The following is a 20,495-nucleotide window of genomic DNA, read 5'->3' as shown; positions in this document are numbered from 1 at the left end:
TCCCAGCTCGGGATAAGACGCTGTCGGAGCTGGCAGAAATGGCCGATGACATGATGGACGTTGCTCCGGCAGTCATAAACGCTGCCCACACCTCTCCGATTTCCGAAGCAGATTCCCTTCGAGATACGGTAAAAGATCTTGCAGCTGAAGTCGCCAACTTGCGTCTGCAATTGCTGAGCATTCGCAACTTAAATGACCAGCCTCGTCCACACCGACCATCTCTCACGTCGCCTGCTCCGCAACGGCCCCGCCACCAGCCCGAGCACCGCTTTTCACCGCGGAACACATGCTACTATCACCGGCGTTTTCGTGCCGCGGCTCGCAGATGTGTGCCACCCTGCTCATGGCGCATGGGAAACGCTCCGGCCGATCGTCAATAACAGCGGCGGGCGATCAAGGCCAAGCATCAAGCCGCCTCTTCCACATCACCGACAGAACCACAGGTCTTCGCTTGCTGGTGGACACTGGAGCAGAAGTCAGCATAATTCCAGCGTCCAAAACTGACCGGCGTCTCCGCGAGAAGTCTACTCCTTTACAAGCGATCAATTCTTCGGTCATCGCAACTTACGGACAGAAGTCTCTGACCCTTGATCTCGGTCTCAAAAGGAAACTGCAGTGGTTATTTTGGATAGCAGACGTACGCTACGCAATCTTAGGCGCCGATTTCTTAAGGCATTTTCATCTGCTCGTGGATATGAACCGCTGTCGCCTGGTGGATAGCTATACCGGCTTATTGGTCAATGGTTTTCTGTCACGCGCTACGGCCCTAAACCCCACTTTCGTGAAACCGCCTACGTCACCATACACAGCTCTGCTCAACGAGTTTCCGGAGATTACAACGCAGTCTCCAATGGATAAGACCCCCAAGCACACTGTGACCCACTGCATCGTAACCACAGGCCCACCGGTTCACTGCCGCCCTCGCCGACTTGGCCCTGATAAACTTCGCATTGCTCGCAACGAGTTTGAGCATATGTTACAGCTGCAGATCATTCGTCCGTCATCAAGCTCGTGGTCGTCGGCGCTACACATGGTTCCCAAGAAGAACAATGACTGGCGGCCCTGTGGTGATTATCGGGCTCTCAATGCAGTCACCGTTCCAGATCGATACCCGTTACCCAATATTCAGGACTGTACTGCCTTTTTAACCGGCACAACAGTATACTCGAAGATTGATCTCGTGAAAGCTTATCACCAGATTCCCGTTGAGCCTTCTGACATTCCCAAAACTGCAATAATTACCCCCTTTGGGCTCTATGAGTATTTACGAATGCCCTTCGGTTTGAGAAACGCAGCTCAGACATTTCAGCGTTTTATAGACGAAGTCACAAGAGGCTTGCCGTTTTGTTTCGCCTATATCGACGATCTTCTCGTTGCCAGCAAGGACGCTGAAACGCACAAGGCACATCTACGTGAGCTTTTCACTCGACTGCGTGATTACGACCTTGTCATCATTGTAGAAAAGTGTCAGTTTGGAGTCTCGGAGATAACATTCCTCGGACATCAGATCACTAAAGATGGCATCACTCCTCTACCTGACAAGGTTCAAGCTATCCTCGAGTACCCGCCTCCCACGTCCATACGTAGTCTGCGACGTTTTCTCGGACTCGTCAATTTTTATCGCCGCTTCATCCCTACATGCTCTACACTGCTGCAGCCTCTGGAAGCACTACTCTCGACTTCTCAAGCCGAGTCAGCCGCACTTCCCTGGGACACGGTCGCGGATCAAGCTTTTGCCGCCGTTAAGACCAAACTCGCCCAGGCCACCCTCCTCCATCACCCTTCACCAACTGCTCCCACTAGCCTCATGGTGGACGCTTCTTCAGAAGCAGTTGGAGCCGCTCTTCATCAATGGATCAATGGTGCATGGGCTCCAATTTCCTTCTTCTCCCGCAAGTTACGCGACACTGAGCGCCGATACAGTACTTTCGGACGGGAGCTCCTCGCAGCCTACCTTGCGGTGAAGCATTTCAGGTACTTCCTTGAAGGGCGACAATTTGCCATTCTTACCGACCACAAGCCACTTGTTTCGGCTTTACGTTCCTGCAGTGCCACCCACACTCCTAGAGAACTTCGGCACCTTGCTTTCATTGCCGAATTCACCACAGACATACGTTATGTAAAAGGCAGTTTTAACAGTGCAGCGGACGCTCTCAGTCGTATTACCATCAATGCCACGACAGGCACCACCGACCTTTCATTGTCTTCGCTCGCGGAGGCACAGGCATTAGACAATGAGCTTCCACGACTCCGATACTCTACTTCCCTCCGACTGGAACAAGTCAACTTTCCCGACGACGACGTTACGCTCTGGTGCGATGTTTCACACAACTGCACTCGTATCTATGTTCCTTCACAGCTGCGTCGTGCTGTTTTTGACACCCTCCACTCCATCTGCCATCCAGGCGTAAGAGCTACGCAACACCTGGTCACTGAACGCTATGTCTGGCCGCGCATACGCGCTAACATTCGTGACTGGGTTCGCACTTGCACAGCGTGTCAGCGTATCAAGGTACAACGGCACACCAAGCCTCCATGGGGAAAATTCCCTCTCCCTGATGCACGTTTCGACACCATTCATTTGGACATTGTCGAGCCTTTACCTCCATGTCGGGAAATACGTATTTGCTTACGTGTATTGACAGGTACACTAGGTGGCCTGAAGCAGCTCCAATGCCTGACATCACGGCAGAAACAGTTGCTCGTACCTTTCTTGCTACCTGGATTAGCCGTTTCGGTGTACCATCAACGGTGACTACCGATCGAGGCAGACAGTTTGAGTCAGCGCTTTTCACCTCTGTCACATCTCTACTGGGTTGTGCGCGTATTCGCACAACTGCGTATCATCCAGCATCAAATGGCTTAGTGGAGAGACTCCACCGTCATCTAAAAGCAGCACTCGCCTCGCAGCCTCACGCCGAAGATTGGGTATCACACCTCCCCATCGTGCTTCTCGGCCTGCGTTCAACACTTCGGCCAGAACTTGCCTGCTCTGTAGCCGAGATGGTTTATGGCTGCACACTCCGTTTGCCTGGTGACCTCGTCAGCCCCGTTACTACGCAGAGTGTTTCGGATCCATCTTCTTTCGTCCAGCGTCTGCGGGTCTTCATGCAAAACTTGCGCCCATCACCAACTTCAGCTCACACTAAGAACGACGTTTTTCTGCCGGCAAACCTACAGACATCTTCACACGTTTTTGTTCGTGTCGATGCGTCTCGCCGTGCTCTTCAGCCTCGCTATGACGGTCCTTTCCCAGTCATCAAGCGTTCTGAACATCATTTTACAATCCTGCGTAATGGGTATGAAGACACAGTCAGCATTGAAAGGATCAAGCCGGCACCCATTCTGACAAGCTCCGTCTGATCATTTTTTTTTCTTCAAGTGCCCACGGCCACTTGTCTGCAGGGGGGGCCTATCTGTGGCATACTTTTCTTCTTCTTCTGGCACGACGCAGTTGGGACATAAACTAGTAGTGGGTAGTCTGCTGAGGAGGAAGAAGAAGTAGTTGGAACAATGGCGGAGATACAATAATAAACCGCGCTGTGTTTTCGGAACCGCGTTTCAGTGTGCTATAGCGGAATAAGTGTGCCGATTGGCTCGGACCAGATGTGGACGGTGATGACAAGTGAAATTTACAGACCTGATAGCGAGGAAAACCTCATTGCCAAGAACTCAAAGTTTGGATGGACATTTCAAGGGAGCACCGAACACTGGTCGTCAAAGGCTGTTGACTCCCGAGTCATGGTATGCATGTTGAAGACTCAAGTAAAGGTTCATGAAGAGCTAATGCGGTCATTTTGGGAACTAGAGACCATAGGAATATCTGATACCGGCAACAAGGAAATTGAGATGAGCTCAACTATGCACCACTTCGAGGAAACAATAGAACTGTGGGAAGACAGATACCAAGCGTCATTGACCTGGAAAACTGGGTTTGAACTATGTCACAACAAGGGAGTCACCACTACCAGACTAAAGAAACTTCTGAGCCACTTATCCAGGAAAGATGGTCTTCTGCAGACTTACGACACCACGATCCGCAACTATCTACTAGCCGGACATGCAGAAGTAGTAAAGGACATACCTCGAAATTCGGCCAAGGTTTACTAAATGCCACATAAAGAAGTGATCCAAGAACAAGCGCTGACAACAAAGGTGCAAGTTGTCTTCGAGGCGTCGTCAAGAGCACGAGGATACAAGTCACTCAACGAGTGCTTAGAGAAGGGCGACAACTTATACCAGGACCTCGTAAAATATTGCTACGCTTTAGAACGCACCCCACTGCCATAATGGCACATATCGAGAAGGCCTTTCTTCAGATTTTGATAAAAGAAGAGGACAGAGATGCCTTTCGATTTCTGAGGTTCAAAGAAGGCGATGTTGCTGAGTTCCCACAGAAGCAAGTGCGGGAATGGAGGACGACCAGAGTACCTTTTGGAGCGACATGCAGCCCATTTCCGCTGACGGCAACCATTCTTCATCACATAAGAAGAGCGCCACCAAGTATACCCTCGACCGCAAAGACCTTGGGCGAATCGTTCAACGTCGACGACTTAGTGATAGGAGCTGATACGGACGACGAAGCTGCCAAGTTTTGTAAAGAGGCACAACAGCTCATGCTGTCTACAGGCATGAATCTTCGCAAGTGGACGACAAACTCCAGAGAGCTTATGAACCTGTTGGAAGGCGAGCACCGAGCAACCAGCCAAGAGATGGCTGTACTTCATGAAGCTTCAGTTAAAGTGCTTGGAATTGCCTGGAGTCCCCAGAGCGATGAATTCAGCTGCTCAATGGCCAATCTTCTTGGTTTTCTTAAAGCAAAATCAGACACGAAGAGGTTTGTTCTACAAGCAGTGTCAAGAGTGTTCCACCCGATGGAATTCATCGCGCCAAAAATGGTGTCTGTACAAATACTGTTTCGGAAAATCTGGACCCGCGGAATTTACTGGAACGAGTGTTTGCCTCAAGATTTATGAGACAAATGGCAGGACTGGGTGAAATAGTTGACAAAGCTTCAGTCAATTAGGGTACCACGCTACATCAACAGCATCGGAGGGAAGCTGCCCCACGATGTAGAACTGCATATTTTTTTGCGATGCAAGTTCGTTAGCATACGGCACAGTGCTCTACATCATGTCTGACAGAGCAAGACGACCTCACTTACTAATCACAAAGTCATGTGCTGCTCCCATCAAGATGGTAACTTTGTCTCGTCTAGAACTTCTAGGAGCATTGATTGGTGCAAGGTTGTTGAGCTTCGTATCCAGCGCACTTACGGGCTTCCAGCTACGCTACACCATGTGGACAGATTTGAAAATAACATTATGATGGCTTAAGGGTGATACACAGAAGTGTAAACAGTTCGTTCGCAACAGAGCCACTGAGATACAAGAGCGAACCGAGCCTTCCGCTTGGAAGTATTGCCCTGGTAATGACAATCCAGCAGACCTGTTTGACACGAGGCATATCTGTAGACCAGGTAGCTACGAGCATATCGTGGTAGCATGGACCTCGCTGGCTTCAGGAACCTGAGCACCTGTGGGCATCACAACCAGTACAAACAGCGGATAACGACGAACTTGCCTACTGTGAAAGGGTCGCCGTTCAAGTGTCCCTTACCATTCACGTCTTGCTTCCACTAATTGAAGTGAAATGTTAGAGCAGACTTGACAAGCTGCTGAGAGTTACAGCATGGGTGCAGAGGTTCGTCCATCGCTGCAGGCATCGTGGCAGCGATAAACAAATTGGTTCCCTCATGGCAGAGGAGCTATCAAGTGCCGAGTGGTACCAGATTCGACACATACAGGACGCATTTTTCAGCGCAGAAATCAAAGCTATGGCAGAAGAGCGTTCTATCAACATAACATCACCCATCGCAGGCCTCAACCCATTCCAGGATGAAGATCGGATACTTCGAGCTGGTGGACGCTTAATGCGGATGGAATCTCCTGAAGGTATCAAGCACCAAATTATATTGACAAGCGATCATCAATTTTCAAGGCTACTTGTAATCCGAGCCCACTGCGAAGTGCTGCACGGAGGTGTGCATGATACCCTTACTCAGTTATGAGAGCGCTTGTGGGTGTGCAAAGCACGAAGCATGGTGAAGAAGGTGACCAGCGAATGTTGCTTGTGCAAACTTTATACCGTTCTACAAGGACACACTCCAATAGCTCCTGTCGCGAAACATAGGGTGACACCAGCGCACGCATTTGAAGTGGTTGGAGTGGATTTCGTGGGACCTCTCTTCGTGAAGACACCGTTAGGAGAGGGGAAAAACTACATTTATATATTCACGTGTGCAGCTTCAAGAGCAATCGACCTAGAATTTGTGTCCAGCATGACATCTGAGGCATTCTTGATGGCTTTACGTCGATTTTGTGCCAGAAGAGGACTTCCCCAAGTCATTTATTCAGATAATGCGAGGGCCTTTAAGAAAACGTCAGGGGATTTGTGAAAGCTTCGCAGCATGCCGTTACAAGATGATGTCGCCGGACACCTGAGCAGTAAAGGCATCAAATGGAAGTTTATTGTGCCCAGCACTCCATGGTGGGGTGGATGGTAAGAACTGTGAAGACACCACTTCGCAAGATTCTCCGACAAGCCTGCCTTGATTCCGAAGAACTTATGACGGTGATCGCAGAAGTTGAAGCTGTCATCAATTCAAGACCTCTCACGTTTATTGAGTCGGAAGACGGCGAACCATGCACTTTGCCTCCGGCTGATCTATTAATTGGCCGAAGATTCACGGCAATACCACAAAGCAGCATCGAGGAAATGGACATTTCGACTTCAGTACAGAAGGCACCTGACAGAAAACTTTTGGAAACGATGGACCAAAGAGTACTTGCTCCAACTGAGATCAGCGCACTTCTGCGACAACGGGGGCATGATGAAAGTTAAGGAAGGCGGTGTTGTACTTGTACATGCTGAAAACCTGCCACGTCAAGTGTTGCAACTCGCAAGGGTGATTGAAGTCTACGAAGGAGATTATGGATACGTTCACTCATGCAAGATAAAATGACAAGACGACCTTGTGACTACAAGGGCCATACAAAGACTGTACCGCTAGAACTACAGGCATGACACTACTGCGCGGCCGGGAGTGTTGAATTTCCCGCGCTCATCCCACAAGAAGAAGAAGAGAAATTGCATGCGAGTGAGCTCGTGAGGTCGTTCGAGGAAGAAAAACTAGCAGCCATCTTCGACGTTCTGGGCTCACGTGGACGTTAATAAATGTCAGTGTGCGCTTCTAATTTCATGTCGGCTGTTCTTTGTGCGCCATATTTTCCAGATTTATTTATTTATTTAAATACTCTCAATGCCATCTGCTGCGTTACAGATAGGAGTGGTGTTACACGTTAGAAATGCCAGTCTTGAATGTTGCATGATCAGGGTTGCTGGCGATGGAGGCAGGAAGGTGGTTCCATTTGGATGAAGTCTTTGGCACATAGGAGTGGAACTACATGTCGGTATGGCAGAATGGCACATGAACTTTGAAGTTATGGTCGATGCGAGACGAAATGTAAGAAGGTGGGAAGAACAATGCCACCTTCTTATGTGGAAGAGGCATAGGCGGGCCTGCTTCCTCCTGTTAGGAACGGTAGGGAGGTCTAGAGAAGTTTTTATTGATGAGATACTAGTAGTACAGGAGTAATCAGCAACAATGAAATGAGCTGAGCGATTTTGGATGGCTTCTAGTGCATTAACAAGTAAACAAGAATGAGGATCCCAGATTGACGAGGCGTACCCGAGTTTAGATCTCACTAGTGCTTTGTAAAGAAGTTTTAATATTGGCTACCAGCCTGCCACTGACTGATTTATAAAGTGAAGCTTTCTGATCATCAAGTAATAAACGCAAGCATGTTACTTTAGATGATGAGCTTTTAAGCTTGATAAGCCATGACCCTTGAGACCAGTGCACAACTCGAAGCTTAACGACAACAAGGTTTAACAGTAACAATGACTGGTCAGTAAGTGCCGACTAATTTCACACCGAGGTGCTGACAAAATAAATGTGACTGAGTGTGCATACTCGTCACGCAAAGCACTGTGTTTTCTTTTTCCTCAGTGGATGCGAGGGACCACTATATTTCGACTTTTGTTGAAAAAAAAAAAGAGCATTGTAGCGTGAGACATGAGAGCACATACCTAACATAAAAAATGCCAAAAGACAGTTCAAAATTCAGTTCTGTAACAAAATTTGCCACTTTGGCAAGTGCTGGCATTAAGGCACCACATGTAGAACTGTGGATAAAATTGACATGCTCTTTCTCACTAAAAAACATGGTTTTATTTATTTAAACTTATGGCCCATTTTATAATATCTTAATCAAGAACATATACATTTCCTGCAGATAGCTTTTTATTTTGTTCTAGTCCAGACCAAGCGATGTGTTTGCATTTCTCAGTTCCCTGGTATTCTTTCTGCAGTGAACCTTTTTATATGTAAGGGTGCGGGGTCCTAGCCACTTGTGAATCGTGTTGTGTCGTGCTTGTGTGCTGCTGTCAGCCATCATGATGATATTTGCATTCAGTGCTTGCTCATAGGTTGTCTGAATATATATATATTTTTTATGACTATAAGTAGAAGTAGCACAATAGAAGACTAAACACATGCTAACCTCTGCATTTTCTCCAATAAATTCTTCTCTCTTACATAACAGCCGTAAAGCGCTAATGAGAGGTCAAGAGATTCACGTGCAAGCGTGCTTCCTTTAAAGGCCAACTCCAGCGATTTTTTTGCCATGTCAAAGTAATGGTGCTTTTATGTTCCTGAGACGCTCCTGTTACGGGCCCGACAGCAGAAATACTCGGCAAATTGGAGAATAATTTTAAATAAGCAAAAAAGCGCAACACCGAAACCGAAACCCAACCGAGTGTACTGTCTACGTATGACGTAGACGTTGTTACGAACGAACCGGAAGTCGTGCAAGGCATGCCGGTCACGCCAGCGTGGAGTATGAAAACTGTGACAGCCGGGACGACCAGCGAAGCGCCGGCCAAACCAACGCTGTCTGTCGCCTTGTGCACAGCAGACGCTCGCTGTAGCGGCCGAAGCGCCGAAGTTAGTGGTGCCCTCGGCTGCGTCACTTCCGCCGCCTTGCCAACACTGACGTCACAGACGCAATGTTGCCAATAATTGTGGGAAGCCAGGAGGGCGTTTGCAGACAATCTTTAAAATTCATTTGCAAACAATCTGCGCATGTCTCAAGCCTGTAATTTGGCATAAATGACGGAAACGTGCAAAGGAACGTACCCAGCGAATTTCACCGAGATCCATCGACCTCGAAAAATCGCCGAAGTTGGCCTTTAAGACAATGTAACCATTCATTCTGTGCTTTCAAAATATGTGACACAGTTTTTCACATCTTGCACCAGAGGTCTCAGTAGTGAGGCTAAACAGGCTTGTGTGAAATTTCAGATGTGACTGTATCTTTAATGCTCCACACAAGTCAAATGTGTAAGTGAATAGATCATATTTCCATCCCCAGTGACCTCATATGAAATGTTCTGTACAGTGTTATCACATCGTCTAATGTATACACTGTTTTCTGAGGAGCTTTTCTTTGTTGGCTCGTAAGCTACAAATTGGTTTACGCTGCAGCTGCATTTTTCTTACTTCTTTTGTGCCATACACAACTAACTTATAGCACATTTGGAGCATGACACCTTGATAATGATAATAATAATTATTGGGGTTTAACAACCCAAAACCATGATATGATATGAGGCATGCTGTAGAGGAGGGCTCTGGAAATTTGACAACCTGGGTCTTTTTAATGTGCACCTAATTTATGTACACGAGCCTAAACCATTTTTGCCTCCATCGAAAATGATGACACCTTCATCAAAGTTACCAAATGAGTAAAGAAATATGTGACTGTAGGCACTCACCATGAAGCAGAGCAGACACTGTAGAAATCAACGTGAAGACTTCGTGCTTGAACACGTACGGTCGGTCAAGGATGTCGACAGAGCTGTCGAATTGCAATGGCAGTGAAGGTTTTGCACACATAGGAAAACATTCATGAATCTCTTGGGCACGGTGTGGGCAATAATAGAGCAGTTGTCTCATGCAAAATTTTAGACTGGTTAGACAGGATATGTATATTAAACACACACAGGCTTCAGCTATCAAGCTAACTGCTACTGAGTATTCCTTGTATTTTAGGATTAGAAAAAGAAACGTGGTAATGAAGTGCCTTAACATAAACTTGCATCATGTTCCTTCGAAACAGACAATGATATTTCGAAGCCCATTCAACTGGACTTCTTGTGGAAAGTGAGCAATCTTTCAGAAGGCCACATGATCACCATCCTATTTTATGGCCACCGCCAGACAAAGGCCTCTCCATGAATTTGAACTGCGTGAACCGATTCCATCTTTTGTCTGCATATTTTGGAATTTCATCACCCCACATAGAGGGTCCCTGAACAATCTATGAAAATACAGAAAATGAGTGTGTTCTTCTCTCCTGCGGTTTCCATCGTTTCGGCGCAATTCGTGAGGCCAGCAGTATGTTGACGTGACGTCATCATGAAATGAGCTCTCGATTGGTCTACATACGAGGGATACCAGCTGCGAACTGTTTCCTACCCTGATTTTCTATGCAGTCGCACACACATTTTGTTGTCTCGCCTGGCTATCATGCACGACAAGCTGATTTCACTTTGTTTTGTGAGTTTTCGACTGCACAAGCAAGATAACAGCGTGTAGCCTAAAAGCATGAAATTCTGATCGGCTCATCTCTTAGTGCTGACATAATTGACGTGCTTTATGAATAAGTGGCGAGGATGACTAAGTGCCTGTAGGAATGGCAGTGAAGATGAAAGAGACCACTCTATTGTCTTTTAGCTTGGAGTGGTTTAGAGGCCCTTTAACCCTTTGCCATCCTCGGCTATCTTTGCCATTTATTGGCATCGATTCCGTCACTCTAACTACTACTGATTATCTGTGCTTGTGTGTCTATGTTTTTCTTTTAATGTCAACAAAGATATTGGCTATCTCTGTTCTATGATCAACCCTTGCCTTTATGATGAATGAAAATAGTGCGAAAGAACGTAAGACAAGACGAAGAATGCTACAGCAATGCGCTTGTGCTATAGCTTTCTTCGTCTTGTCTTACGTTTTTTCACGCTATTTTCATTATTCATGAATTACCAACTCGCCCACCAGTCTATTCTTCTAAGTTGTCTTGCCTTTATATCTCGTAATGTAATGTGTGTCATTTTCCAATTGATCACGTGCTGCATGGTTTTCGACTTCTTGGGTTTCTTTGTTATTCTCCGTGTTTTTGCCCTATATGTTAGCACTGGCCATATACAGTGGTTGTACACTTTCCACTTTAGGGACAACGATAAGTTGCCAGGCATGAGTTGGGAATGTCTACCGTATGTGTACCATCACATCCTTATTTTTCAGTATTTTTCCTTTACATGAGTATGTCCCCCTTATAGTAATTGACCTAGATTTACACACACATGTATGAATGCTAGTGTCCAGTTGCCAATCACAAGTACTCGAGCTCCTTGAACTGTATGCTTCGCATTGAAAGTTCAGACAAAAAAAATAGTAAAAAGGAGAAGTTGAAATCTATCCGTAGTAACAGCAGGCAAGAAGATGCAAAGACAGAGAAGAAAGACTGTTTTTCTTGTGCACGTCTATGAGTTTACATCTTACATCCTGCTAGTATGAATTCTCAAAAAAAAAAAAAATTTTTTAAATGAAAGTGAACCAATTATATGATGTCCTACTTCTACCAAGAACAAATACGGATTTCCTAACTTTGTAACTCATTTTAGAAAAACAGTTTCGCGCATATCATACATGCAGGTACAAGTAAAAGTGTTTCAAGATGTGTGTGGCATGCTTTAATTATTATTTTGCACTGTTCTGGTGAGCACAGCACTTTTAGGAGAAGCAGGATTAGATCAGTTTGGACAAGAGAGGTATTATCTGAAGTCTATGTTCAATCATTTCACCAAAAATGGTTCGCTGAAGAAAAGAAAAGTTAAAATTCTTGGTCTTGAACTTTAGGCCTGTTTTGGCATCAATGGAAGAGCATGACACCACAGACACTCTGAACTATTTTTACTACATCCCCTTCAGGTGCTACTCATTGTGGACTGTCTCTGAGTACATCATATTTACTTAACTTTATTCCAAGGCCCTTGATATTGTACAGCAAGGAAGAGAAGGCGGCAATATGATGACACATGCATTATTCACCCAATTAATCTTAATTAGTGTGTAACTGAATACCTTTTTATTCAGTATGTCAGTCATGTTCTATTTTTGTATAAGAATAACCCACTCTTAGGTTTCAAATACATGGGCTATTCAGGCATTGGTTATGTTCATTTTGAGGAAACAAAAATTATAATTTTAGCATGGCTCCTGCAAAAGCGCACACTGAACATGGTAGTGTCTTCAGGAACGTGATCCTTGAAGTAATATGCAGCTCAATGTAGTCAAGTGAGTGCCAACTGTCCAATCAGGAAGTGTGTACAAATGTGCACGTTGCATTTCAAGCTAGTTAAAGTAACACACTGTGCGTGACAAGCTTCCACAGTTGAGAATAACAGAGACCTGAGCTAGTTGGTAAGTATTCATTCTAAAAAGACAGGGCGAGCAAACACGGACACAAGAAAGGAGTCAGGACACCACATCTACCGGACATGCCAGGAGGATATGTGCCATATTAACCGCGGAATTTTGGTGTCAAGTCAGATTTTACCAGGACTGCCTCAAAGTCCGTTGCTCTACTCCGCGTGACGATCGCCGCCAGAAGCAGCTGTACACCGACTGGATGAGGGTAGCTAGCCAGCATACGGAATTCATATGGAGGGTAAAACTTCGAGAACTTCAACCATGTAAGAGGAAGATTATTTCTACTGTTTCACCGCAAAATAACTTGCTAGTCCTTGGAGGAGCTGCCTTAGATGATAGTCACTGCAAAACCCTAGCCTTAGGTCCCAAATATTGTTTTAAGCCGAACATAAAACCAATAGACGTTTTAAGTTTGCCGCGTACAATCACTAGACTTGTTCCTGAAGAAGAGCGTTCCCACTGCATTTCAGACTGCGTTGCTAGCATCAAGGGTTCTAATATGCATCTCAAGTGTTCTGATCCTATCCGGCCTTTGGCTAATTACTGTGTCGAGAAGAAACTCCGGCCAAAATTTTCAGATAAGGAAGGGTATTTTGTAATTATGCCGGACAGTTTGTTCTCAGAAAAAGCATTAACAGCCATTGAAAAGAATTTTAGGACAGTAAAACTTAAGCCATCGGTAGTTAGGCAACGTGCTGTCGACCTTTTGTTAAGACATAATCTTGAGAGAATAGCTTGTAATGTCAAGAAGGCTAAATCATTTACTTTCGAATTCTTTTTTTCAGCCAAAACACATAAGAACGAGATCCCATTTCGAGCAATCGTTTCAGAGCAAGGCACCTGGCAAGTCGTCGTATCTAGTTATTTGCAGAACTGCTTAACCTCATTGAGTTTGTCAGACCCTTTTCGTATGCGTAATTCTCAGGCGCTAGTTCAGTTCCTCTCAGAGGAGAACCCCGGCTGTTGTAAAGCTTTTAGTATGGATATTGAAGTCCTTTATTACTCCTTGCTGCATGAGGACTTGTTAAAATGTGGTAATGAATGTATTAAGAAACAAGGGCACGAGACAGTTTTCACAGATAAATGTGGTGTTTCTACCGGGGCTTTTCTAGAAATTTTTTCCATGTATTTAAAGTCGACGCTGGCAGGTTGGAAGGAAGGTGTCTATGTACAGAAATCAGGGATATGTATTTGTGCTAAGGTTGCTCCGGTTCTTAGTGATTTATACCTTAGCAAGATTGACACTTTTGGAAGGCGCCTTAGGTAATTCGGTTATTAAGGTTTTTCGTTATGTGGATGATTACTTGATCTTTTGTAGTGGTGAGGACTTTGAAAAGGTGGTAACTTCCGTGAGCGAAAAATTTGAATTAAATGGAGGTGGGCTAAGCTTTACTAAAGAGGTGCCTCAGAATAATGGAATACAATTTCTAGACATTTCCTTAACGTTTGGCAGCATTCTCATTCTAATGTTCTGGCAGCATTCTCATAGATCTTGTTAAGAACCTCTCTTAAGTTTTTCGTCGAAGCACTCAAAGGTTGTAAAAAATGGTATCGCTACGTCTTGTCTTAAGTCAGCCCTCACAAAGTCGTGTCATCACAAAATGAGTGATAGCTCTACCGCAGAGGTTACACGTCTTTTAGATGTAGGCTATTCTCGTAATGCAGTGGCCACTGTGGCTGAACATTTAAAGGAGTCCATTATGTTAAGTTTGAGCAGGGTTGCCGAAAGCGATAGGAAGAAACGTGTCGTAGGTATACCGTACATTTATTGCGTATCTCACAGGCTAAAGAAGTAGGAAGTAGATACGGCGTTAATGTTGTTTTCACGGCTGCCAATAAGCTAGGTAAGATTTGTGCCGCTGTGCAGAGGAAGAATGAGCGAGTAAAAGACAAGAAGCGGACCGACATTTGTTTCGTAAAACACACCAACAAATTTACTGATTGCTGTAGAAGCATGGTGTGGTCCCTTTCAGCTGCGGCGCTTCTATGTAGGACAGACGGGCCACTGCATTAACCAGAGACTACTGGAACATGAGAGATCACTAACCGGAGGCTCACCTTCTAATCTATCTTTATATTGTCGAGAGTGTAAGTGCAAGTGAAAATTCTATGAATGCGCAGTGTTGAGCCGGCATAGGAATGAAGAAACGGGCCTGATGATTGAGGCATGGCATATCGAGAATAGTGGCAGCGCATGCGTGAGCCAACCGTCGATTAACTTGCATAAAGATGAAATCAAATGACTTAACAGTTATCTTTCACGTAGACCCCCACGCGTGCCGGATTGATAGGTTCGTCCATCGCATGTGCATGTGAAGATAGGTTTTTGTGCCTTCTTTCTTTTCCGCCGTAGTGCATCTCTTCAGTTGTTAGTCGGCGTTTGTGGTGTCCTGACTTCTTTCTTGTGTCCATGTTTGCACGGCCTGTCTTTTTAGAACTTCTACAGTTGATGCATACAATTTTACACTCTGCCACTGCAGGGGATATCTGGGCCATTTTATTGGCACAGAACATTTTGCATACTTGACAGCTTGGGCTACATTACAATACAGGCTACCCCACTGAAAATGATAATCTTTTTACAGTCCCTAATGGGACTCGCAATATTGAAAAACTTAGGTCTCATCACCACCGTAATCATCATCAGCCTTTTTGATGTCCACCGCACGATGAAGGCCTCTCCTAATGACCTTCAATGTACACTGTCATGTTTGAGGTGATTTAACTTGATGTTTGGAATTCTTTTTGAAAATTTCATCACCCCACCTAAATCAGTGCCATCCTCGGCTGTACTTCCCATCTCTTGGTGCTGATTCTGTTGTTTAACAGACCCCCAGTTATCTCTTATATGCATTACGTGGCTTGCCAAGCCTCATTGAAAAAAAAAAAAATGAATGTCAGCTTGAAATCAGCTAGACCTGTTTGCTTTTCGATCTACTCTGCTTACTTCCTATCTCTTAATGCTGTGCATATAATTTTCCAATCCATCACATGTTGCACAGTCCTTAACCTTTCCTCATGTTTCATAGTTATCTGGCAAATTTATGCTCCACATGTTGGTAACTGCAAAATGCAATGATTGTACAGATTTCCTTTAACAAAAAAGGTAAGCCACTGGTAATGATTTGGAAATGCCTGCTGTATGGTTTCCAGCTAATCCTTATTCTTAAATAAACTTCCTTCTAATGAGTATTATGCTCCCTTGTTAGCAACTGACCTAGATATAAGTAAATAACTAAGCAATTAACTAGGTACAGTTGGCATCAAAAGTTTAGAGACCACCAGGTCTGAGAAAACTGAATTTCTTGAGGCGATAGCAGCGCACACTTGATGAGGACAGACAGAGGGAGCACAAGGCACAGGCGCTGCAATTTCTCAGCAATTTGTGTATGTATTTGGTTGGACGTCACAGTACACCTTTTTAGCATGTTTTAGAACAGGTCAGAAATCTATATTCAAGGCTGCCTGCTGCAGTAATGGGAATATTCAGCTTTTTCTTGTGTCTCATGGTCTTTCAACTTTTGGCCCTGACAATACAGATAAATGCTAGTGAAACTTGCGATGTTGCAGCAAGCTCAGCAGGTACAAAGTTGTCACCTGTATTTTGTCGTTACAGCTATTTATAGATTGTACAACCTCTGCACCAGACATGAGAAGTTACGTTGCTATCGTTGAAGCTTAATTGGCCAATCTAATACAGCTCAGTGTGTTTTTTTCCACATTTATGTATATGCCAAGATAGCAAGCAATGGGATGAGACTTTAAAATATTGACGATGGATCTGTGTACTCAGGAAAACGCATCTCATAAAAAGGTCAAGATTAGTCAATGTGCCAGCCGATAAAAAAGTCGCAAGGAAGAGAATACTTACTATCTGGTAACAAAGCAATAAAGTATGAGAAGTACATAATTACGTGAATGTTGATTAGCACACCACAGTTGATACAAAGCAGACACAAAGAAAGCCACAAGGACAAACAAGATGGCGAGCAAACTACGAAATGCTCATTAACATTTAAAGGGACACTAAAGAGCAAAACGATTTTTCTCGCATTAGTAAAGTAGTCTTCCACGATACCAAAAACACCACGCTTGCTGCGAGAAGACGCTTAAAAAGCGAGAAAACCCGAAAAAAGAAAATACAGGTGGCGACGCCACCTTGGAATTCCCGCACCATTTGCCGTGACATCACATATTTCTGACGGCACCTGGTTGGGCCTACGTAGTTCCTCATCGGTTAAATCGAAGTACATTGTCCTCTGAGGGGGCCAAAGACTTGACATAACGAGTTTGTGGAAATTTCGTCGAGCAAGTGGCGCCAAAATACGTTAAATGCTCTTTGAAGTCTTTTACGTCACGAATTACAAAGTTCGGCACGAAATTTAAAAATGAAACTTTGAACTTGGTTTTCTCCTCTAATAATAAACCTATGGTAGTGAAATAAACTGCACAAGAGTGCTCTGAGCACACTTTATCAATCTAAACCAATTCGTTGTTTCTCTTTAGTGTCCCTTTAAGCAACAATGTGACCACAAACAGAAATAAAAGGTAAAATTAAAACTTGCATGCTCCATTAAAATAAGTGCTGAGTAGAAGTTTGTTTATCTAGTTTTGATAGTGAGATTTGGCACCAAGGGCCATCGAAGGAGTACATACGCACTCCATAACCTTGTGTGCGTGTTTTTATTTGCATGTGTTTCCTATCAGTTGTGCGGCATACACTTTGCTTCCATGTTGAGTAATCAAGTCTCTTTCACACAACTATTCGTTATGTCTCTATGGTGCTGCTGATCAAGTAACTCAGAAAGACACGTCGCACTACTGGGAAGATGACTACCAATTGAAGGCTCCCCAAATGGTGATTCTTTACATGAAAATGGCAAACACACCAATTTCAGGAGCTCAAGGTAAGACAATTCAAAAGTTGAACACCATATCCAGAATGTACCTTAAACTTGACTCTTCCCCAACTTGAGAATGTCACTGTAGAAAAACAGTAAGGCATGCAGGTACCATTACCATAGAAGGCACACAAACAACACGAATGCCAAATATCAAACAATCAAAGGTCACACTTTGAAATTGAAGCCACAACTACATTAGTAGGCCCAACGTCGTCGTAATGCCTATGGAAATGCGATGAGTGTCTTAGGCATGTTCACATGAGGGATTATCTTGAAACTGTGACTTGACCCAGGCAAGTAATGGTTTCAAGCTGTGATATATTTATGAATAAAGGAGCAACATTCGAAGAGGAGCATCCACACGGCCTTATGTAAATACACAGCCGTATTGAGATCGTTCTTAGACAGAGCAAATGTCTCTAATGTGCTGTTGTTTTATGCCTGTTCCGCTAAAACAATAATGGCTGGTAATGTAGGTGATACGACATTCAACCATTGTACCTTCTACATGCCTGTAACGGGGAAAAAACAGCGCAACGTTTTGACCGCACTTAAGACGAAGAAGGGACGACAACAGCTGCAAGCATGAATCCAGGCAGCCCAAGCTTAAACCCTAGAAAGCTTTGTGTTCGACATGCCATCACAGATTGATCAATGGGCTGATGATCCAGTGTGACACCACCATCGCATCTAAATAACGTAAGTACGCGATAGTTTGTACACGTCAACGGCAATTAGTAAGCACTCGCGGACTTCAGGGTTGCGGAAATCGTGAACGCCAAGCGAAAATTTCAGAGACCTGGGCGACAGAACATATGAACATCCATCACCATTATCCTGGCTAAAACTTTGCCTATGTCCCTATTTTTAATACTTTTACGCGCACAAGGAAAAAAAGAAAGCGACGAGAGTTGTTATTTACTTCACGTGACTGTTAGGGAGCTGTCCTGCCACACACTGACCACGCAATGTCATCACATGAAAGAATGAAAACTCCCATACAAAACGAAAGTTTCTAGCTGCCACTCAGAAAAGATCTAATCTACTTTCTTACTGCTAACAACAACAGTCGGGAACCGTCATTGCTGACTGACAGGATCTGTAAGAACGCCAGTTCAGTGTCAAGACTTACTTGCTGCCTAAGCAGTGCGTCGGCGGGAAAATCTCTCCAGTCGACGTCTTCGTCGCTGCACAGGCTGCCATCGAGTGGACAGGAGTTGCCGCCGTTTAGCCGGCACTGATCGTAGCAACTTTTGCAGATTACGTGAAGACAGGGCAGGAGGGCGGCCTTTCTGGGTACCACTCCGCACGCTTTGCATATTCTGTTCGCAGGGATCGGTCTCACGAAATGCAAGGGTCTCCTGTCCAGTTCTTTCGAGAAGCCGACCAGCGTGTATCGTTGGGTACAGAGAGCCATTGGTAGAACGTTACATCGGACTGCAGCACGGCGTCGTAGGACACAACAACAAACTTTTGTAACTACCTCCGGAGTTGCGCGTTGCGCGGCAAAAGTTGCAGCGAGCTTGCAGCAGACGATGGCAACAGGAAAACCCAAAACGTCACGTTGGTCACGTTTTGATTCCCCTCTCCCCAAATCACTTTTGTGCTTCATCATAGAAAGCTGCAAGTAAACATAGTTTTGAGAGGTAATGCAAACATGCAAGTAGTTTATATCTGACAACATTTTAAAGTGTGTTTTGCGCGCCTCCGAGACACACATCTTAAATCTTGGAGGCTAGACGCCAATGACGCAATTTTGGCATCGAGATTCGGTTTCGTTACCGCGGGGCTTATACAAGCTAGTCCCACTTTATGTGACTTCTATAAACGCTTCTGTGGATAGCTGAGGTGTGTTATAATAAAACTTCTGGAGCACTGAGTCCCTGTGCAAGGCCATGGGAGTGAGTGAAGCTGGTGAAACTGGCCAGCGGCCATCTTGCAAGGGGCAGGACGAAAAGCAAAGCGTGCGCTTCTACGGGCATCATTATCGCGTTATGGCCGAGATTAACGGACGCATTTCCTTCTCATTTTTAGAGTGAACTTCGCTTATAATGAGGGGAATGTTACAGAAGCCCATGAAGCCTGTCTGGCAAAGTGTTGTTTGTTTTGTGAACAAATAGCCAGTACGGCATTCTATGTAACCACTCTGTCATATTGCTCTGTTTGAATGAGTAGGGAACGTGACTCATACTAATACTTCTGAGCTTGTGGGACAACTGTAACCTTCGTTTTTGAAATCTGCACAGGAATTCTGAAGGGTTACGTGAGATGGGCTCTACCCACACTCACAGGAAAAGAGATGTGCACGTGTCACAGAAAAAAAAGAGGGCACAAATTCGTTGTCTCCTTTAACATCGGAGCTGTTTAAAGGGGCCGCGCAACACTTTTCCGAGTATCCATGGAATTGCTTTATTAAAGGAGCCTATTTCTTCCCGAATTGACCACCGCAAGAATTTTTAGAATCTGTCCAGTACGAGTGTTTCGCTAACAATTATACTTTAGCCTACAGGAGTTTCTTGTAAAGGGGGGCTCACTGTGGAAACAGATGAATGTTTGCTGGGGAGTGATATGCTGTACCTATTTTTTCTGCAAATTGAATGAGAACCATCAAGGGAGTTTTGTAGAATACATTGTAGCATGGAAAGTGATTTGCTGCATGAATTCAGTTTCGATAGGGAGCGCAATAACAACAGAGGAGACAGAGAACAGAATGGTCTCCTCACTTTGTTTTTAATGCGCTCTCTATTGAAGTTTAAAGCATGCTCTAACGACAAAGGCGATCGTGCAGCCTTCTGGATATGTAGCACCTGTCTTCAACATAGTAGCACCTTGCCACAGCAAAATAAATAGGGGAAGGAAGCTAAATTTATTACCTTGTTGTAAATGAACACGCCTATAGATAAAAATTATAATGAACCGCGTGCACCGCGTGTAGTTTTAGAAATACGCATAAGTAGTCAAAAGGAATTAAAAAAAAA

General features: G+C 44.7%; 1 protein-coding gene across 1 annotated transcript in view; it reads right to left on the bottom strand.

Annotated features, from left to right (window-relative positions):
• The window catches only part of LOC119402483 (uncharacterized), a 67,387-nt gene extending 48,378 nt beyond the window's left edge, over positions 1-19,009 (bottom strand). The window contains exon 1 of the mRNA XM_037669631.2: positions 18,650-19,009. Within this exon, the coding sequence (XP_037525559.1) occupies positions 18,650-18,934 (285 nt within the window). The 5' untranslated portion in view covers positions 18,935-19,009. The remainder of the gene's footprint in view (positions 1-18,649) is intronic.
• Between the last annotated feature and the right edge of the window lie 1,486 nt (positions 19,010-20,495).

Source organism: Rhipicephalus sanguineus, chromosome 8 (assembly GCF_013339695.2).
Source record: "Rhipicephalus sanguineus isolate Rsan-2018 chromosome 8, BIME_Rsan_1.4, whole genome shotgun sequence".
NCBI classification, from domain to species: Eukaryota; Metazoa; Arthropoda; class Arachnida; order Ixodida; family Ixodidae; genus Rhipicephalus; species Rhipicephalus sanguineus.
The sequence above is the reverse complement of the archived record's forward strand: the minus strand, read 5'-3'. Positions and strand labels throughout refer to the sequence as shown.